The sequence below is a fragment of the Pongo abelii genome, chromosome 1 (genome assembly GCF_028885655.2).
Source record: "Pongo abelii isolate AG06213 chromosome 1, NHGRI_mPonAbe1-v2.0_pri, whole genome shotgun sequence".
Classification (NCBI taxonomy): Eukaryota; Metazoa; Chordata; class Mammalia; order Primates; family Hominidae; genus Pongo; species Pongo abelii.
The window spans coordinates 11950626-11974338 of NC_071985.2; the positions used below are offsets into that span (position 1 = coordinate 11950626).

The 23713-nt window shown below is 36.9% G+C and overlaps 1 protein-coding gene across 1 annotated transcript in view; it reads right to left on the reverse strand.

The window, feature by feature from the left end:
* RYR2 (ryanodine receptor 2) overlaps positions 1-23713 on the reverse strand; it is a 786704-nt gene that overhangs the window by 546358 nt on the left and 216633 nt on the right. Inside the window, exon 2 of the mRNA XM_054561059.1 lies at positions 22799-22918. Coding sequence (XP_054417034.1) covers positions 22799-22918 — 120 coding nt within the window. The remainder of the gene's footprint in view (positions 1-22798; positions 22919-23713) is intronic.

The following is a 23713-nucleotide window of genomic DNA, read 5'->3' on the forward strand; positions in this document are numbered from 1 at the left end:
GGTGGGCGGATCACTTGAGGCCAGGAGTTCAAGACCAGCCTGGCCAACATGGCAAAACCCCATCTCTACTAAAAATACAAAAATTAGCCGGGTGTGGTGGCACGCGCCTGTAGTCCCAGCTACTTGGGAGGCTGAGACATGACAATCGCTTGAACTTGGGAGGCAGAGGTTGAAGTGAGCTGAGTCTGTGTCACTGCACTCCAGCCTGGGCAACAGAGTGAGACTCCATCCCTCAACCAAAAAAGAAAAATTAAATTGAAGTAGAGGGCAGTCTTGTGCGGCCAAGGCATCAACTTGAAGAATCTGATGCTATCTCCAGGTAGATGATGATGTCAAAATTGAGTTAAATTACAGAACACTTAGTATTGCTGGAGAATTGCTTGATGTGTGGAAATAAGCCCCCACATATCTGGTATCAGAATTATTGTGTTGAGTGGTGTCTGAGAGGAGAAGAGAAAAAAAGACTGTCTTTTTTTTTTTTTTTCATCAGAACTCTGGAACCCTGACTTTGAGCATAAGTTTTATGCAAATGGAGGCTTATAACTAAAAGACTTTAGTAAGCAGTGGCCAGACAATAAATGCAAACTGCAGCGCGGTCATATCCACAGTTGCAGTACAGTTATCTCATGCAAATATTCTCAGCTCTTCTCTTCTCCAACATTCCTATTCACCAGCTTAACTATCTTCCCCCAACACAAACTTTGGGTTACAATAACATCTAGGAAAGCAATTTCTTCTGCAGAATTTTAACGTGTAACCTTGAAAATGTAAATCGCACAAGACAAAAAATTATTATTCACAGCATCAAAAACTTCCCAGATTAATTTCTTGAGTGTTTGCTGCTTATGTTTAAAATTTTCTGGCTGCAAATCAAGCATCATTTTCCATGGCTATTTTCTAACAGAGTACTTCATCAATAAAAAATATATAAACATTCTCAAATAAATACCGATATTCTAACACATACACAGTCAAAGCTAAGTAGGTACCCAGGCCTGATTTCATTCTGCCTGTTCTGAAGTAGGAGCCACTAACGAATTTAATGTTTTTCATTAATGTGTACTTTCTTAGGATTTTCCTGTACACACATTTATATATTCTAATATTTTGTACCTATTTTGCAAATTTTAATTTGTAACGTGATATAAATGGTATTATACTGTTCATCTGCAATTTGCCTATACCCAATTGCAATTCCATTTTTGCACAATTTGACATTCCTGTAATTGATTCTTGTTGATATGTGTGTTTATAGTTTCACTGTATATACAGTATAACATTGCTTGAATCCACTGTACTTTATCAATTTCTCTACTGCTGAACACTTAGGGATCTCTTGTTGGTTGGTAGGCTGTTTAGTGCTTCAAATAGAATTTACTTTTTTACAGCAATTTTATGTTCACAGCAACAGTAGGAAGGCACAGAGAGTTCCCAAGTACCTCTGCCCCCTATACATGCACAGCTTCCCCCACTATCAATATCCTTCATCAAAGCGACACCTCTGTTACAATTGATGTCAAACCTACATTCAGGTATCACTATCACCCAAAGTCTATAGTTTACACCTGGGTTAACTCTTTGTGTTGGATATTTGATGGGTTTTGAGAAATTTATAATGACATAACCACCACCGCAGTATCTTACAAAATAGTTTCACTGCACTAAATATACCCTGTGCTCACCTATTCATCCCTCCCTGCCCCTTATCCCTGGCAACCTCTGATCTCTTTACTGTCTCCATAGATTTGACTGTTCCAGAATGTCATATTATGTAGCCTTTTTCAGATTGGCTTCTTTCACTTAGTGACATGCATTTAAGTTCCTCCATGTCTTTTCATGGATTGATAGCTCATTTCTTTTTATCACTGAATAATATCCCACTGTCTGGATGCACCAGTTTATTTGTTCACCTCCTGATGGACACCTTGCTTGCTTTCACATTTTGGCAATTTTTATAAACAAGGTGCTATAAACATCTATGTGCAGGTGTTTGTGGGGACATAAGCTTTTACTCATTTGGGTAAATACCAAGGACTGTGACTGCTGGATTGTACAGTAAAAGTATGTTTAGCTATGAAAATAACTGCCAAACTGTCCTCCAAAGTGGCTGTTCCATTTGCATTCCCATCAAGAATGAATGAGAGTTCCTGTTGCTCCACATCCCCACCAGCATTGACTGTTGTCTGAGTTTTGGATTTTCACTCTTCCGATAGATGTATAGTGATCTTCTGCTTGTTTTTGCCATTACAAGAAATAACATTGACTTGAACACGTATGTGCATGTTTTCATGAGCCCAAGTGCAAGAGTTGGCCTAGGCCAGGTATATTTCTTGGATTGAATTTGCTGGGTCCCAATTATGACCACCTTAAACATTAGTAGGTATAATCACCTTGCTTTTTAAAGAGGCAGTATCAATTTACGCTTCTAACAGAAATGTATGAGAATTTTTATTGGTTCACATCTTTGTCACCATTTTCCATTGTCAAACTCGAAAGCTTTTGCCAATTTCCTGCACGAGAATTCGAATGCGGCTTTAATTTGTGCATTCCTTATAACTAATAATCTTCAACATCTTTAAAAATATTTGGAAGCCATCTGAGTTCTCTTTTCCGTGAAATACTTCTTCAAACATATTGAACATTTTCCTACTTGGATATGCTTTCTTTCTTATTGATTGCTAGGAAATCTTTATAATTTTTGATAGTAAAATTTTATCCACTTATATTTACATGTTGAAAATATCTTCTCCCAATCTGAGGTTTGTACTTTTGTTGTTGGTGGTAGTGCTGTTTTTATGTTGCTCTGTTTTATTTGTTTGCTTTACATATTATGGTATTTGCTGATATTCAGAAGTCTTTAATTTTAATTCAGCCAAATATATCTTTATTTTGCTTTGCAGTTTGTGCTTTTGGGGACTTTAAAAAAATCAGCTTTATTGAGGCATAATTTACATGCAATGAAATTTACCACTTATAAGTATACAACTTGATGAGTTTTAACACTTTTCTACAATCATCTAATCATCACCACAATCACAAAATAGGACATTTCCATCTATTTTATGGAATAAAAACATTTGCATGTCTCTGCAGTAAATTCCCACCTACTTCCTCCAGCCCTTGCCAACCACTCATCTGCTTTTAGTCACTCTAGCTTTGCCTTTCTGCCATTTCATATAAATGGAATCATTTGGTATATAGTCTTTAGTGCCCTGCGTCTGTCACTTTCCTTAAAGATTTTGAGTTGCATCCATGTCGTTGCACAGATTAATAGTTCATTTTTTTGTTACCACATAGTATCCCTTTATCAGTTGATGGAACTTTTGGTCATTTCCATTTTAGGCTATTGTGAGTAAAATTGCTCCAAACATATGAGTACAAGACTCTGGGTAGAAACAGGGACAAATAACTCTTGGGTAAATAACCACGAGAAGGCCACTATGTTGTATTGTAAATTCATGTTTAATTTTATAAGGAACTGCCAAACTGTTTTCCAAAGTGACCACCATTTGCATTGAAATATAATTTTAAGTTCTGTATTACCTACTGTAAAGAAGCATGTGCAACTAAAATAGTTTTATGCCAAAGTATCAGAAAGTTATGCTGACAAAAAATCTTAGCATTTCCTTCTGTACCAAATTTATCAGTAATTATTTATATATTTTAATGATTTTTCTGTAAAGTATCTTAATTTTTTAATTATGTATAAGCATGCTTACAAAAATGTATCCTTTATATAAAGTATGATATGGTTTGGCTGTGTCCCCACCCAAATCTCATCTTAAATTGTAGTTCCCATAATTCCCACGTCATGGGAGGGACCCAGTGGGAGGTAATTGAATCATGGTGATGGTTACCCCCATGCTGCTATTCTTGTGATACTGAGTGAGTTCTCATGAGATCTGATGATTTTTTAAGGTCCTTTTCCCTTTTTGCACAGCACGTCTCCTTGCTGCCATCATGTGAAGAAGGACGTGTTTGCGTCCCCTTCTACTATGATTGTAAGTTTCCTGAGGCCTCCCCGGCCCTGCGGAACTGTGAGTCAATTAAACCTCGTTCCTTTATAAATTGCCCAGTCTCAGGTCTTTATTAGCAGCATGAGAAAGGACTAATACAAAGTAGTAGAGGATCATCATAGTGGATGGGTGGCAGGACTAGATTGCAGCTCTAGACAGAGCAGTATGTAGGGGCTCGCATTGCTAATTTTAGACCCAGATCGGCTGCAAGAACAAACCAGCAATCCCAAGAGGATCCACAGAGCCTCTGAAGGAAGTGGATTGCTCCTCCAGGACCCGGGAGACCCCCAAATACTGTGAGTGCCCCAACCGTGGAAGTGGGAAAGGGCGACCCTCCTCTCCCAAACATACACCCCCACTGGAGAAGCTGAAGGTCCGTTTGCGGGAGAAGTTTCCGACTTTACCTGGAGCTGAGTCAATTTGGAGAGCTGAGCAACATACAGCGGGTAAAGGAAGCAGCAGAAAGGCCCTGGGAGCTCGCTGGGTCCCCAAGCATGCCATACCTGCCTGGCACCACAGGGATCCAATGGGAGAGGAGCACGGGGTAAAACTCCACAGGCAGAAGGAAATCTCTAGCTGAACTTTGTAACAATTTGAATGGGGTGAGAGGCCTCCTGGCTAGAACTCATGGGAGGGTGCAAATCTAGTGTCCAGACTCCATAGGCAGGGGAGGAAACAAGCCCTTTTATCTTGCAGCTGGGAGGCAGGTACCCTGGGGTAAGTGTTCAAACCCATCACACCCTCCGCCTGGAAACAGACTCAGGGCTGTTGTTGGGGGGCACAGTGGGAGTGCGACTGGTCCTTCTGTTTGCATGGGAGCTGGGTGAGGCCTGTGACTGCTGGCTTTCCCCTACTTCCCTGACAACCTGCATGACTCAGCAGAGGCAGCCACAATCCTCCCAGGTACACAACTCCAGTAACCTAGGTATCTCACCCCCACCCCCGAGAGCAGCTGCAGCAGGACCCACCCAAGAAAAGTCTGAGCTCAGACATGCCTAGCCCTGCCCCTACCTGATGGTCCTCCCCTATCCACCCTGGTAGCAGAAAACAAAGGACATATAATCTTGGGAGCTCTAGGGCCCTGCCCACCGCCCGTTCCTCCCAATACTACCAGAGCTGATGCTCCCTGGAAAGTGCCATTTCCTGGCAGGCGGCCAACTAGCACAAAAGTAAAGCATTGAGCCACCAAAGCTAAGAACCCTTATGGAGTCCATTGCACACTCGCACCACCTGCACCAGGACAGACACTTGTATCCACAGCTGAGAGACTCATAGAAGGTTCACATCATAGGACTCTGTGCAGACAACCCCCAGTACCAGCCTGGATCTGGGTAGACTGACCAGGTGGCTAGATCCAGCAGACAGACAACAATCACTGCAATTCAGTTGACAGGAAGCCACATCCATAAGAAAAGGGGGAAAGTACTACATCAAGGGAACACCACGTGGAACAAAAGAATCTGAACAACAGCCTTCAGCCCTAGACCTTCCCTCTGACAGAGCCTACCCAAATGAGAAGGAATCAGAAAACCAACCCTGGGAATATGACAAAACAAGACCCTTCAACACCCCACAAAAATCACATTAGTTCACCACCAATGGCTCCAAACCAAGAAGAAACCCCTGATTTACCTGACAAAGAATTCAGGGGTTAGTTATTAAGGTAATCAAGGAGGGACCAGAGAAAGGCAAAGCCCAGTGCAAGGAAATACAAAAAATGATACAAGAAGTGAAGGGAGAAATATTCAAGGAATTAGATAGCTTAAAGAAAAAACAATCAAAAATTCAGAAAACCCTGGACGCACTTTTAGAAATGTGAAACGCTCTGGAAAGTCTCAGCAATAGAATTGAACAAGTAGAAGAAAGAAATCAGACCTTGACGACAAGGTCTTCGAATTAACCCAATCCAACAAAGACAAAGAAAAAAGAACAAGAAAATATGAACAAAGCCTCCAAGAAGTCTGGGATTATGTTAAACAACCAAACCTAAGAATAATCAGTGTTCCTGAGGAAGAAGAGAAATCTAAAAGCTTGGAAAACATATTTGGGGAATAATTGAGGAAAACTTCCCTGGCCTTGCTAGAGACCTAGACATGCAAATACAAGAAGCACAAAGATCACCTGGGAAATACATCACAAAAAGATCTTCACCTAAGCACATTGTCTTCAGGTTATCCAAAGTTAAGACGAAGGAAATAATCTTAAGAGCTGTGAGACAGAAGCATTAGGTAGCCTATAAAGGAAAACCTATCAGATTAACAGCAGATTTCTCAGAAGAAACCCTAAAACTAGAAGCGACTGGGGCCCTATCTTCAGCCTCCTCAAACAGCCAAGAATTTTGTATCCAGCAAAACTAAGCATCATGAAGGAAAGATAGTCTTTTTCAGACAAACAAATGCTGAGAGAATTTGCCATCACCAAGCCACCACTACAAGAACTGCTAAAAGGAGCTCAGAATCTTGAAACAAATCCTGGAAACACATCAAAACAGAACCTCTTTAAAGCATAAATCACACAGGACCTATACAACAAAAATACTAGTTAAAAAGCAAAAACATATTAAAAAAATGAAGTACACAGGCAACAAAGGGCAGGATGAATGCAAGGGTACCTCACATTTCAATACTAACATTGAATGTAAACGGCCTAAATGCTCCACTCAAAAGATATAGAACCACAGAATGGATCAGAACTCACCAGCCATCTGCTGCCTTCAGGAAACTCACCTAATACATAAGGACTCACAAAAACTTAAAGTAAAGGGGTGGAAAAAGGCATTTCATGCAAATGTACACCAAAAACAAGTACGGGTCGCTATTCTTACATCAGACAAAACAAATTTTAAAGCAACAACAGTTAAAGGAGACAAAAAGTAAATGGTATATGATAGTAAAAGGCCTTGGGCAACAGGAAAATATTGCGATCCTAAACATATATGCACCTAACACTGGAGCATCCAAATTTATAAAACAATTACTAATAGACCTAAGAAATGAGACAGACAGCAACACAATAATAGTGGGGGACTTCAATACTCCACTGACAGCACCAGACAGGTCATCAAGACAGAAAGTCAATAAAGAATGGATTTAAACTACACATTGGAAGAAATGGACTTAACAGATATATACGGAACATTTCATCCAACAACTGCATTCTATTAAAAGCACGTGGAACTTTCTCCAAGATAGACCATATGATAGGGCATAAAACAAGGCTCAATAAATTTAAGAAAACTGAAATTATATCAAGCAATCCCTCAGACCACAGTGGCATAAAATTGGAAATCAACTCCAAAAGGAACCTTCAAAACCATGTAAATACATGGAAATTAAATAACCTGCTCCTGAATGAGCATTGGGTCAAAAACAAAACCAAGATGAAAATCAAAAACATTATTTGACCCAAACAAATAATGACACAAGCTATCAAAACCTCTGAAATACAGCAAAGGCGGTGCTAAGAGGGAAGTTCATAGCCCTAAATGTTTACATCAAAAATACTGAAAGAGTACGAACTGACACTCTAAGGACACACCTCAAGGAACTAGAGAAACAAAACAAACCAAACCCAAACCCAGCAGAAGAAAGAAATAACCAAGATCAGAGCAGAAGTAAATGAAATTGAAACAAAAGAAATACAAAAGATAAAACAAAAAGCTGGTTCTTTGAAAAGATAAATAAAATTGATAGACCATTGGTAAGATCAATGAAGAAAAGAAGAGAGAAAATCCAAATAACCTCATTAAGAAACAAAACGGGAGATATTGCAACTGACACTGAAATACAAAAGATCATTCAAGGCTACTATGAACATCTTTACACACATAAACTAGAAAACCTACAAGAGACAGATGAATTCCCGGAAAAATACAACCCTCCTAGCTTAAATCAGGAAGAGTTACATACCCTGAACAGACCAAAAACAAGCAGTGAGACTGAAATGGTAATTTAAAAATTACCAACAACAAAAATGTCCAGGACCAGGCAGATTCACTGTAGAATTCTACCAGACATTCAAAGAAGAATTGGTACCAATATTTTTGATACTATTCTACAAGACAGAGAAAGAAGGAACCCTCCCTAATTCATTCTATGAAGCCAGTATCACCATAATACCAAAACCAGGAAAGGACATACCCAAAAAAGAAAACTACAGACCGATATCCTTGATGAACACAGATGCTAAAATCCTTAACAAAATACTAACTAACTGAATACAACAACATATCAAAAAGAATCTACCATGATAAAGTGGGTTTCATACCAGGGATGCAGGGATGGTTTAATATATGCAAGTCAATAAATGTGTTATACCATATGAACAGAATTAAAAACAAAAATCACATGATCATCTCAATAGATGCAGAAAAAGCATTCGACAAGATCTAGCATCACTTTATGATTAAAACTCAGCAAAATCAGCGTACAAGGGACATGCCTTAATGTAATAAAAGCTATCTATGACAAACCCTCAGCCAACATAATACTGAATGGGGAAAAGTTGAAAGCATTCCATCTGAGAACTGGAACAAGACAGGGATGCCCACCTGCACCACTCCTCTTCAACATAGTACTGGAAGTCCTAGCCAGAGGTATCAGACAAGAGGAAGAAATAAAGGGCATCCAAATCAGTAAAGAGGAAGTCAAACTTTCACTGTTTGCAGATGACATGATTGTTTACCTTGAAAACCCTAAGGACTCCTCCAGAAAGCTCCTAGAACTGATAAAAAGAATTCAGCAAAGTTTCTGGATACAAGATCAATGTACACAAATCAGTAGCTCTTCTATACACCAACAGCAACCAAGCAGAGAATCAAATCAAGAACTCAACCCCTTTTACAATAGCTGCAAAAAATAATAATAATAATTAAAAAATGCCCATCATCAACAAGTGGATAAAGAAACTGTGGGGTGTGTGTGTATATATATATATATATGGTGGAATATATATACATACACACACTATATATAATACACACAATACATATATATACTATACATATATATACTATGTAGTATATATATGTATAGTGTATATACTACATAGTATATACGTGTATAGTGTATATAGATATATCTTATATATATATATGTATATATAGTGGATTACTATGCAGCCATAAAAAGGAATGAATTAACAGCATTTGCAGTAACCTGGATGAGATTGGACACTATTTTTTTTTTTTTTGAGATGGAGTCTCACTGTTGTTGCCCAGGCAGGAGTGCAGTGGCGCGATCTCAACTCACTGCAACGTCCGCCTCCCAGGTTCAAGCAATTCTCGTTACTCAGCCTCCCAAGTAGCTGGGATTACAGGCGCCCGCGACCACGCGCGGCTGATTTGTACTTTTAGTAGAGACGGGGTTTCTCCATGTTGGCCAGGCTGGTCTCGAACTCCCTACGTCAGGTGATCCACCTGCCTCGGCCTCCCAAAGTGCTGGGATTACAGGCGTGAGCCACCGCGCCTGGCCAGATTAGAGACTATTATTCTAAGTGAAGTAACTCAGGAATGGAAAACCAAACATCGTATGTTCTCACTGATATGTGGGAGCTAAGCTATGAGGATGCAAAGGCATAAGAATGATATGACTTTGGGAACTTGAGGGGAAGAGTGGAAGGAGGGTGAGGGATAAAAGACAACAAATATGGTGCAGTGTATACTGCTCCAGTGATGGGTGCCCCCAAATCTCACAAATCACCACTAAAGAACTTACTCATGTAACCAAATACCACCTGTACCCCAATGACTTATGGAAAAAAAGAAATTGATACAAAGTAGTAAATTAAATATTACTACAAATGTACTATACCAAGACCATTATCAATCTATATAGGATTAAGCATTATTATAGTAACAAATATGAATATTTACTCCAGCAACCTTGAAAACATTAAATTCCTTGAAACAGGAAGACAATGGCTGTGTATTCTTTGGAGAGTACAGTAGGATATAAAAAGACAAATGAACTGATAAACTGCCAAAATGGATACATCAATATTATTAGTCTAAATAAGGAAAACCAGTCAAAAATCAATGGACATTTATTGAGGCTTTACTTCCTTTAAAACTGTATTATGTACCTGAGATACAAGATAACTGAGAGGCTGTCTCTGTCTGCAGGTGCTTTCATAATTTGAGAAAGGCCAAAGTAAATGTAAAGGGACACATGAGTTAGCAGCAAGTTGCACAGTCAAAGGAGGAATTAATTTTGCTTGAAAGAGAGGAGCGTGAGAGGGAGGAAGAAAGAGACAAAGAGTGATCAAGTGAGTGAGAAAGAGAAGAAGAGAAAGAAATAGAAAGCAACCAGGTAGACAGGCAAGCAAGAAAAAAAAACAGAATTATTTGTCATAAAGGAGGGGGGTGCATTGTAAATGCAGGAAGACCTTACAAAGGAAAAAACATTTGACAGATACTTAAACGATGAAAAGACTTCCTTCAGGTGAAGAATGCGCAAGGGTCTTCCAGGAAGAGCGAGAACAGAGTATATCCAAAGGCATGTCATCTTTTATTAAAATCCAACTGGAGGTTTATACCTCCAGGGTTGTTTATGCACGTCTAAGTGTGCAAACTGGCAAGTGGAAACAGGTGAAATAATGCAATCCACTGTTAGAAAGCTTTCAGAAGCTCCCTTCGTCTTTCAAATAAAGTTGTGCTGGTTACAGGGCATTTGAAACCTGACTTTACCCCTCAGCAGAACACTTGGGAGTTCCCAGCCACCAACAAATGCTTCTTCTCTATGCCTTTGTTCTCATTCTCCTTATGAAATGCTTCCTTCTATATCACACTCTATTGAGCTATATTCGTATTTTACCCATTTATTCGCTCATCCTTTCAAACATCAAAAACATTCATTAACTTAAGTACCATCTGTCAAGCAGTCCCACTCAAATGCCATCCCTATACTTTCATAAAACTTCACCAATAGCTCCAGACATAAGTATTCTCTTTCCCAGCTTTAGGAGGGCAAGTGCATCTAACCTACTGGCAGAAAACTTTGCCTCTATGGTATCTCTGACAGTTGCTCCCATTTTATTTGTCTAGCTTTCCCTTTAGCAATATAATACTTTCCATGTGTTAGAGCTGGGCTAGGCACACCATGGCCATGGACCAAATCACAGCCCAAGAGTTAAGAATGGCTTGCACATTTTTCAACAGTTGAAAAAAAAAATTGCAAGAAAAAGAAAAAAATATTTTATGGCACATGAAAATATGAAATTGAATTTTCAGTGCCCATAAGTACAGGTTTTTTGGAACTCAGCCATGTTCATCTGTTTACATATGTTACACGGCCACTTTCACACTGCAATGTCCAAGCTGAATAGAAAACATCTGACCCACAAAACTAAAATATTTCCCATCTGGCTCTTTACAGAAAAAAAAAAAAAATGCGCCAACTTCTGTGTTAGAGCTTCCTTTGCTGCAGTGTGTTCACTCAAGTGATGGCTAAATCATATTCTTAGATTCAGAAAGTAAGTATACAAAACTCCAAGTGTAGTTTTCAGTTTTTCACAAGCATTCACTTAATTCAGCTCTGACCATCTAAATTAACAGCTTCTCCTTCCCCTACCCTTAGTTCTGTTCTCTGTTATTACAATGGATACACCATCATCAAAATCACAATCCCTATTCTGTACTTCCACCAGTGCTGTTCCTGTTTGCAATAAGCCCTCAGCATTGTATTTGTGAGAACTAAGGCTTCCAGAACAGAATGGGTCATCACCAGCTTGCTGCCTACCAGTGCCTGCACCATCTGGGGGGAGTCTGAACTGACGGGATGGAGCAGAGCAGAAGGAAGGAACAAAAGCTGGCTATGCACTTTGTAAGCACAGCCCCCTTTGGCTGAGGCTGGCAGGTTAGGTGGATTAAAATATCTGCCAATTTTTTGCAGTGTTTGAGATGAAACTGTGTGCAAGAGGTGAACTCCAGGTAGGTTTTTTCCAACAAGTTTCATCTGCCTTATAATTAATGGAGATCTCTTAGACTTCAGTGTTTTGCTAAGTTTTCATGTTGCTTCATTTCCTGCATCTTATGAGAAACATAATGGGAAATTAGGAGCTCATCTATGACTACAATGAGAATTCTTTACAATCTTTTTAAAATTTCCAGAATGAGTCTTTAGTTCATATCATAAGGCATAAGGCATCATAAGGCAAGACACTGATGTTGTATTCCTCACTGGAATTTAATTTAGTATAAAATTAGATATGTAATTCAAGTATTTCATAAAATGCCTTCTATTTTGGGAATTTCAGTTATGTCATCTTTGCCCTTTGTGTCACCACTCTTCCTTAACTGGATAGCAGCATAAATGCACGTTAAAAATACTAAAAAGAGGCCAGGTGTGGTGTCTCACACCTGAAATCCCAGCACTTTGGGAGGCCGAGGCAGGTGGATCACCTAAGGTCGGGAGCTCGAGACCAGCGTGGCCAACATGGTGAAACCCCGTTTCTACTAAAAATACAAAAATTAGCCAGGTGTGGTGGTGCATGCCTGTAATCTCAGCTACTCAGGAGGCTGAGGCAGGAGAATCCCTTGAACCCAGGAGGTGGAGGTTGCAGTGAGCTGAGATCGCGCCACTGCACTCCAGCCTGGGAGACAGAGTGAGACTCCATTTCAAAAAAAAAAAAAAAAAATACTAAGAAGAATTATTTCCACATAACTTATGAATCACAATTTAACAAGCAGTTCTATTCAGGTCCGATTCAATAATGTGCCAAAAAACTGTTAAATATTTTCTTTCAACTCTTCTGTTCTATCGGAACTCTGTTCAAGTATCTAATCACTTATTCTACATAGACAAGATAGTTACAAAATATTAGGATATTTCCTTTCTGCCACACTTACCATCTACCTTATTTTTCTCTAAAAATATTGGGAAATAAATATTATGTAACTGAAACATAAGAATATTGAAAAATAAATATAGTTATTGATAATTTATGTTCTTTCCCAAACAGTGGTCTTTCTTTTGCCTCTCATTTGCACAAACAAAATTCTGTGAAAGTCAAAATGAATAAAGTAGAGAGAAGAAACAGCAATAAGGTTAATATTTATTTCCTTATAATTGTTTTATTATTTCAATTAATTTTTAGAGAAATTGTCAAGAAACAAGTATCTGCTGTTTAAGATGTTTCATAAACTTTATATATGAAGTGAATCTTTCTTACATCATCTAGCATTTATCTTATACCGACATTTTTATTATTCAAAAATTCTCACTTGAATAAGAAGATCAGTTCATCTGGAATATCACAACTATTATGCATCATTAATATCTTAATGCATTATTTATGCTGGTGAATAATGAGAAGTCACCGAATATAAAGTATTGCTCTATCATGTTCCATTATGAGAAGAAATACTTTTAATTAAAGTGATGCCATAGAAATTGGAAGAAACAGAAAGAGCTCTTGATATTGTTGCATCTACAAGGCCCAGCTTCCTTTTTGGAAACCTGATAACAATCAACAATACTGTTTCATACACACTGTGAATGTGCACCAGTCTCAGAAATACAGAATGATTGAAATATTGGATGAAACAGATCTTAAAGATCCGCTTACTGCCTCTATCCAGAGTCCATGATGATGAATACCAGAAAACTATGCTTGGAGCAGTGAGATAATTAAATAAGAATGGCTTTTACTATTTTTTAATGAATGTCCCTTTTGTAGGGGCAGCACTGCATGACTATTGATTCAATTGTCACATCTGCATAAAACGATGGTCCTCATCTGTATAAAACTGTGCTCCTATGAAATCCTGGTGTTGCATGAGATTCAGCCTCGTGTAATGATGCTAAAATCTTTCCCGGTTTTGCAAAATTTTTTGCTCAATTAAAAATTTCTATAATAATCATTCTCAAACACTTAAAAACTATCACTGCTTAATAATCCAGTAGAATTTGAGATTTAATTGACTGATTTAATGATTTATTGATTGAGACAGAGTCTCACTCTGTTGCCTAGGCTGGAGTACAGTGGTGCAATCATCGGAATTTAATTTAGTATAAAATTAGATATGTAATTATTTTTTAAGTACTTATTGTCATGAGTTTTAGATCATCTGAACAAGGTGAGATTCAGCAGTATAGAGAGTATAGAGTATAAAATGATTTGTGTTAACCATTGATTATTATAAACTGCACCCTGTCATGAACATGAAAAGCCAAATTAGTCCCCAGTGAAACTGTCAAGCCAAATACTACAGCACTCCTTCAGAAAAGTGTAAAGGCAGTTTTATTTAGCCCATTCTTCTTATGATCATTGTTCAAACATCCTCAGTCCTTGAAGAGGAAACTCAAACTAGTCTGATCCATTTCAGTGGATTAAAGTTATTCTGCTCTATGAAAAAAACATATAGCATTTATTTAAAATCTGCTCCTATATTAAATATGCCTGACTGTAACCACTGAACACCAATTATGAATTGTTTCTTGACCTAATTCAACTTAAAACTCTAGAATAACCCAAATATTATCAAAGGAACATTAGCTTAACTGGCAGTTATTCCACTTAATCAAATATTTTACTGATTATGAAGTGATTATAAATGAAAAGGAGAAACGAAGAGCAATTCCCTAATAAGTTCTGACGGTGGCTATTATTACAGAGCTGCTATGTCCAGGAGTACGATTTTCCACTATAATTGCTGGTAAGCAGCAAAGCAAGCCTGCTCAGACAATGTTCAGTGCTTAAGTCTACACTATCCACACGAGAATCAAATTCATACAGACTGTGGGTGTTTCCTTTTAAAAAGGTCTGCCCAAGAGTAAAACTGGGTTGCAAAAATTTAACACCAGCTCTCAGGAATACAAATTATATTCACTTATCTCCTACTCAGAAATTATTTTATTCTATCCTACTCTCTCCCAAAGTTAATCGGATTTTAAAAAGCATTAATTAAAACAGTATAAATAAGGTAATATATTTTCTATTTCCTGGGACTGGGCACATATTCTTTTCTATATGATAGATGAATATATTCCTATAACCCTCTTATCCAATTTGAGCTTTAAAAAAATTCCCAGGCAGGTACGGTGGCTGACAGCTGTAATCTCAGCACTTTGGGAGGCTGAGGCAGGAAGATCACTTCAGCCCAGGACTTCGAGATCACCCTGGGCAACACACTGAAACTCTATCTCTACAAAAAAAAAACAGGTACAAAAATACAAAAATTAGCTGGGCGTAGTAGTGTGTGCCTGTAGTCTTAGATACCTGGAAGGCTGAGGTGGGAAGACTGCTTGAGCCCAGGAGTTAGATGCTACAGTGAGCCGAGACCATGCTGCTTCCCTCTAGCCTGGGCAAAAGAGCCAGATCCTGACTCAAAAAAACAAAACAACAACAACAAAAAAATCCACAAAGAAAAACAGAAGCAGCACTTCAAATCTACAGTCCTCAAAAATTTACTGATGTAACGCACATATAGGAAATTAATTTATTAGCACATGTATACATGATAAAAACATAATAAATACATTAGTAATATTACCAAAAATAGCAAATAAACATAGTGTTAAGGTTTAATGACTTTATATTGGTGAATGGTGGGCCTAAGGCTATTATTTTTTGTTTATTTATTTAGTTACTTATTTTGAGACAGGGTCTCAGTCTGTCACCCAGGCTGCAATGCAGTGGTACGATCTCGGCTCACTGCAGCCTCGAACTGTTAGGCTCCAGCAATCCTCCTGCCTCAGCCTCCTGAGTAGCTGGGACCACAGGCACATGCCACCAGACCCAGCTAATTTTGAAATTTTTGTAGAGACAGGGTCTGGTCTTTAGAGACCAAACCTTGCCTAATTTTTTAGTTTTGTAGAGACACAGGGTCTTGCTATGTTGCCAGGTTATGTGGCCATTGATTTTATAACCTGCTACATTATGGATTTCTCTCATTAATCCACTCCTGTAGTAGCTTTTCCACTGAGTAATTTTTGGGAATTTTAGGTATATAATCAAATCATGTACACCTAGAAATAGTTTTACCTCTTCATGTCTGATCTTCAGTGTCTAATCACATTGGCTCATACCTCCAGCACAGACATGTACTGCAGAGGGCATGCTGGACATGCTTAACTTACACCTGACTGTAACTGCTAGTGTACTACCTTAAAGAAAGTGCTGATTTTGAACTGAAGTGTGTGTGTGCACATGCACTTATAAAATAATGTTAAGGAGGTATTTTATTATTTTTTAAACATAAATAGAATTTAAATTTTGTTCAGTGCCTTTTCCCTATGAGTAAGTTCAAAGGATTCTTCTCCTTATCTTTCCTAATATGAAGAATTACATTAATTGATTTATAGTATTGAGCTATTCTTGGATTCCTGGAATAACCATCACTGGTCATGATAAAGATTTTAATGCAACATTGGTTTATTTAAAATATTTTATCTCAGAAAATTTCTGTATCAATAAAACTGAAATTGATCTATAAATTACCTTTGCAAAAAATGTCTTAATTTTGAAATCTAAATTACATTTACTTGACAAAATAAATTTGAAACTTTTCCTTCTTTTATTATGCTTTGGAATAATTTAAGGAACATAGTTAAGTAGGGAGTATCCGACCTTGGTGCTTGTCTTGTCAGGGCATACTTCTACCACACTATTTATTTTATGATAATTGGTCTGTTTGAACTTAATGTGGTAAATTTTTATTTTCTTGAAATTATTCATTTCATGAAGATATTAAAGTTCACTTGTATGTAGTTAGACAAATGGTCCCTTATGACTTAATTTCCTTTTTTGATCATTATCCCCTTCCAACTCATATGTAACTTCTAATAATCGAATATTTGTACTCCCTTTATCCTTGATTAGATTAATTCATGGTTTGTCTATGTTGATGATTTTTTTCAAAGGACCAATTTTCAGAATTAACTCAGCAATTTCTTTCTTTTCTTTATTAATACCATTTTGTTGCTTTATTTTGCTTTGTTGTTCTTCTCCCAGTTTTTATCTGGTTGTTTAATTCATTGATTTTAAATTTTCATTTTTAATAATATATGCATTTAGGCCAGGCATGGTGGCTCACGCTTGTAATCCCAGCACTTTGGGAGGCCAAAGCAGGCAGACCACCTGAGGTCAGGCGTTCTAGACCAGCCTGGCCAACATGGCAAAACCCCGTCTCTACTAAAAATACAAAAATTAGCCAGGCATGGTGGTGGGTGCCTGTAATCTCAGCAACTCGGGAGGCTGAGAAAGGAGAATTGCTTGAATGCAGAAGGTGGAGGTTTCAGTTAGCCGAATTCGTGCCACCACGCTCCAACTTGGGCAACAGAGCGAGACTCCATCTCAAAAAAATAAAATAAAATACAAATATATGCATTTAATGCTATAGATTTTATCCTGATAACTTCTTTGGCTATATCCCACGCATTCTAAAACATCACATGTTCATTAATCATGATGTTCAAGAAACCCTTCAATTCTATTTTGCGTTTGACCCAAGATTTAATTAATAGCGTACATTTTAATTTTCAGATAGAAAAGTCTTTTGTGTGGTTTTTATTTTTTAGGGGGCTGATTTTGTTTTTTCTTTATAGTTATATTTGTACTATTCCTATTCTTTGGAACTTACTGAAGTTTCCTTGGTGGCCTAAAATATTGTCAATATTCTTTAATATGGTATGTGAACTTTAAAGAAAGGTATATTCTATTTTTGAGGTTCAGATTTTGACACATCTCTATAAGGTCAACCTTACTGATTATGCTAAGCATTGTATTTATTTTTTTCAAGTTGAAGTGTGTTACGTCTCTTATTATTGGTATGTTTCTACATTTCTTTTTGCAACTTCTGAGGTTTCTACTTTGTAAAAGTTGTATCTGTTATTGGGGTCATGAAACTACTTTGTCTTCATTGAGAAATGTATCCTTTAGCATGATAAAAAAAAATCCTTCTTTGTCTCAAAGTTTTTTAGTCTAAATTATGCCTTGTCAAATAATGAGATAAAGACATCTGCTTTCTTTTTATTTGCACTTCTTGGTATATCCTTGTCTATCCTTTTATTTTTCCCTTTCTGAATGCCTTTGTTTTTATATACATAGTGTTAGATTTGGCTTTGTAGTCATGCTTATAATTTTAAGTTCTTATTTTAATAGGTAAGTCAAACTCACTTATAATTGTTTATATAATCAATATACTTTGGCCTCAATTCTCTTAGATTGTTAAAATGCGTATTTTAATTAAAAAATACTATAAATATAAAATTTCATTTTTATTTAAAATGAAATTTTTCCTTTTATGTAAAACATTTTATGTATATGGTGTGTGTATGTGTGTGTGTGCGTGTGTTTGTATGTGTGTGTGTGCATCACCCATGGATGATGTATATATACAGACATGCATCGCTTAATGATGGGGACACATGCTAGAAATGTGTCATCGGTGATCTTATCATTATGTGTACATCATGGCATGTATGTAATACAAATCTAAATGGTACAGCCTCCTATACACCTAGGTATATATGGTATAGCCTATTACTCCTAGGCTACAAACCTGTACAACACATGACTATACTGAATACTGGAGGCAACTGTAACACAGTGGCAACTGTTTATATAAACATATCTCGAAATAGAAAAAGTACAGTAAAAATGTGATATAAAAGGTAAAAAACGGTACACCTATATAGGACACCTTACAATAAATGGAGCTTGCAGGACTGGAAGTTACTCTGGTGAGTCAGTGAGTGAGAGGTAGGTGAACGTGAAGCCCTAGGACACTACCCTACTGCAAACTTTATAAACGTTGTACACTTAGGCTGCACTAAATTTATTTTTAAAATTTTCTTTGTTCAATGATAAATTAACCTTAGCTTACTGTAACTTTTTACTTTACAAACTTTAATTTTGTTAACTTTTTGATTTTTGTAATGACACTTAGCTTAAAATACAAACATAGCTGTACGAAAATATTTTCTTTATATCTTTGTTCTAGATGCCTCTTTCCTATTTTTTAATTTTTTTTTTTTACTTTTTAAACATTTTTGTTAAAAACTAAGACTCAAATTCACATTATTGTGGGCCTACACAAGATTGAAATCATCCAGACATCACTAGGCAATAGGAATTTTTCACCTCCATTATGATCTTATGGGACCACTGTCATATATGTGGTATGTGGCACACAGCTGTGTCATATGTACATACACGATACATATATACACATGTACATAGGATATACATATCATATATAATATGTACATTAAATATGCATTTTTATATTTAAATAGAAATATATAGTTATCATATGTAATATCTACATATCATATATATCTACATTATCATATATCTACATTAAATATATAATACAAATATATTTATAATATATTATAAATATTATATACAATATAAAATATATGTATTTCTTAATAAACATATGAATTTACATTAATTTATAATATAAATATATTTAATATATGCATTATATAATATAAATATATAATATATATTTTATTATACTTACATGTTTTTGTTATGTTTATGATATCATTTATAATATACATATGTTCATAAAATATATAAAGACATTTTTATATGTCTCTTTTGTTTAGGAAGTTTGGGCTTCCCTAATACTTATATTTTTAAATAATATTCTTAAGACCTTCTCTTTTTGATTACTATTTCTTAGTTCTATGACCAATATTGCAAATAGCTAATATATTATTTATCTCCAGTGAAAGTTATATTTACTTTTAGACTACATCTATAAAGCAATCAGAAAGTTGAATTTTTATAAACTGTACCCACTCTCCCATTTTTTGGTAGTCATACTTACTTAACCTTGTCAGAGGACAGAGCCATTCCATAAGACACTCTCTCCCCTAAAACCATCATTCCATCTCAGTTCCTTGGGTAAATGTGTCTTGAATGCTCACCACCATTCCTCGTGCCAGGGTCTCTACTGCAATTTGGTTTTCTTGGGGCAGGGGTCCCCAACCCCTGGGCCATGGACCAGTGCCAGTCAGTGGCCCCTTAGGAACCAGGCCACAGAGCCGGAAGTGAGCAGCCGGCAAGCTTCATCTGTATGTACAGCCGCTCCCCATCATTGGCATTACCACCTGAGCTCTGCCTCCTGTGAGATCATCAGCAGCATTAGATTCTCACAGGAGTGCAAACCCTATTGTGAACTGCACATGTGAGGGATCTAGGTTGCACACCCTCTTATAAGAATCTAATGCCTGACGATCTGTCACTGTCACCCCCAGATATAACCATCTAGTTGCAGGAAAACAAGCTCAGGGCTCCCACTGATTGTACCCTATGGTGAATTCTAGAATTTATTATATATTACAATGTAATAATAATAGAAATAAAGTGCACAATAAATGTAATGTGCTTGAATCATCCCCAAAACACCCTCCAGCCCCGGTTCATGGGAAAACTGTCTTCCACAATTTCCACAAAATCATTTCCTTTGGATTTTCGAAGGTTTTCGCTTTTCCATCTTCTATGTCTCTACAGATGTTAAGCTGTGGGTTTACGTGCTCTGGTGTCCCTTCTCATGCAGTCTCCAGATCTAAAATTAGTTTTTCTCTAATTTGGAATTCTGGCCTGTTATTCAGCTCCTTTTTCCAAATCTCTGTTCTCTACTCATCCTGTTTCTGAGTTAAGAATGTATGTTGCTCTTTCATAGTGTCTCTTATTTTTTTAATTTCTTTTAGTTCATTTTTAAATAGTTATAAGTTTATTTAACTAGTTGACCTTTATTACCTTTAGATATTATTCTGCTTCTTATTCTCTTTTTATATATAAAACAATATATACACATATAAATTATATATTAAATATAATTATAATTTTATAAATTAGATTACTCCACTAATATATATAAATTATACATAATTATATATATTATAAAATTATGTCTACAGGCAACACAAGCACATCAAATGTCCAGACAAAAATTGAAATGCTTTTTCTTATACTCTTAGGGAGAAGAGAGAGTGTAGCCTTTTTTTTTTGCTTTACAGCTCTACAGCTCCTTGTTCTGTGGTTCTCCCCATTACTTGAAACATGGCCTCTTATGAAATCTGTGGGTTCTGCTTCCCCCCTCTATTTTTTTTTTTTTTTTTTTGGTTCGATCCTTGTCTATCCTTTGCCTCTATCACCCCTGCAACTTCTCCTCAGGGGAGGACTTTGACCTGTAAGGGAGCTTTACATGGTTAGTTATAAAAGCCCATAGGGCCAAGGTTACTCCAGAAACGTCTCACCTCACTATGCCATGGTTCCTTTGCTCCCTCTTAGTTCTCTTTCTTTTTCTTTTGTTTTCGACAGAATCTTGCTCTGTCACCCAGGCTGGAGTGCAGTGGTGCGATCTTGGCTCACTGCAATCTTAGCTTCCTGTGTTCAAGGGATTCTTGTGCCTTAGCCTCCCAAGTAGCTGGGATTACAGGTGTGCATTACCACACCCAGCTAATTTTTGTATTTTTAATAGAGACAGGGTTTCACTATGTTGGCCAGACTGGTCTTGAACTCCTGATCTCAAGTGATCCGCCTGCCTTGGATCCCAAAGTGCTGGGACTACAGGTGTGAGCCACCATGCCTGGAGTGGTTGCTGTTTTCATATTGGCCCACCATGCTTTCCAGCAAGGATTTGTCACTGACTTTCAGAGACAATAGAAATCATGTCACCGCTCTTGCACTTCCTCCGATACATTTACTGACTCCATATATAGGAATAACTTGCCACTTAGTTTGTCTTAGATATTGTATTGTCTGTGGCTGTGAGTTTTACCCTCTTCATAGCTCTTTCTGGTTTTATGTGGAGATTCAAAGAGATGAAAAACTATGCCTTCTTGATAATTCTTCATTTCTCCCTGAATTTTTAATAATAACAAGGTGGGTCTCTCTCAAAGTGAATAGTTCCTAAAAGCAAAACCTCAACTTCTAATTTCTGAAATATAGAGACACAGATGAAAATTCATTCATATACAGAACGTACAGTAAATATCCACAATTAGGAATCAGGAATAATTAATCAAAACATATCAACAGATTTAAGTGTTTATATTGCTGCAAGAAAACCTATGCTGATATTATGAACCATTCTCTTTTAGGCAAAGATCAGCCTAAAAGAATAAATATCCTGGGAGCGGTTGTCTCAAAAAGTTAGTTCTGCCTTTGATTTTAAAATTCTGTAGCTTAAGATATTGCTGGGCTCATTTCAAAGAGTATATCTATAATTTACAGTATCTGACTACTTACTACCAACAATCTTTCTGTCCTTTCCCCTTTATGATCAATGCAAGAGATACCACTTTGAGAAAAAAAAGCCATATCCCATTTTCTACCAATGAAAGTCAAATTCAGATATATCTATGTGAACTGCATCTATACCCAGGTTCACGTATTTTAAACATGAACTGGGATTTCGAGTTTTGACTTTTCGTTAATATAGAAAATTGAAAGTCTATCTTATAAAAAATATAATGAGCCTAAGACTATTGGTTCCTTTACAAACTTAATAATCCATTAAATCTTCCTAGCCCTTATCAGTTTTCAAATTATATCATTTATTTACTTGTTTGCTTTTCTACTAGAATATAAACCTCATGGGGCAAGGACTTTCTGTGTTCTTGCTAACAATCTTATCCCTAGTTCTTTGTACCCAGGAGAGACTCAATTAAAAATCAGCAAAATGGAGATGGAAAACATTGTTATACCCTTTCATTTATATAGTATGTGCTCCACAGAAAATAGTAGAGAGCTCATAAATAACTTCAATGCCACTAGTAAAACTTGCATATTTGAATAGCCTTGAAAGACTTCATTCCCACCTTGGAATTGGAAGTGGACTCCAAGAAACAAAGTCTGTTGCCAAATCCTTCTGCTGCCAAGCATAGCTTCTGTTGTTCTTTGTGGATGGTTGCGGTGCACTGCAGAACCACTTCATCATCCTGCAAAGGGGGAGAAAGAGAGGGAAAAATAAGTGAGACGTGACATGACTGCACAGTCACCAATCAGATCTTGAAGAATATTATTTTAGTGCATTTAAAAAATCTGTGCCGAATGTAAAAACTACTGTCAAAAAAACAATCAAAAGAAGCCCCTACAGAATCAATTCCTCACGTACTTTTTATTTGCAAACAGGCAACTGGGTAGGGGAAAAGAGGGGAGCTACGGCCATTCAAGGCAATCAGTACTTTTTTGACTGTACTGACTGATCCCCAGAGGCAACCTGAACAAATAAAAGTAAAATACAGGATTTTCATATTATCATCACTATTTTAGCCATCAAAATTAACAAGAAATTGTCTGACACATTTCTAGGACACCAAGTATCATCAAGAACAGAACAGATTCTAATAGCAGGCACACATGTCATTTCAAAACTCATACAGGAAAACAGGTCAATAACAGAACTTTCTCAGTTCAAAGTGATGGTAAAAGTCATCTTAGTTCAACCAAGCATTAGTTGCTTGATCATATCTGAAAGGATCCTGGGTTGCTTAAAAATGTATGGAGAGACAATTTATTTCAGTCTTCTGACAGCCAAAACAGGTTTCCAATCAATTAATTAAGCAAGGTTACTGAGGAAACTGCACATGGGGAAAGATGAAAATTAGAATGACTCAATACAGGCAGCGGGAGTGCTGCAGGAATCACGGACTTTAGAACAAGCAAGATTTGGATTCCCATCCCAGCTCACGATGTACTAGGTTATATGATCTGAGGCAAAGTACTAAATTTCT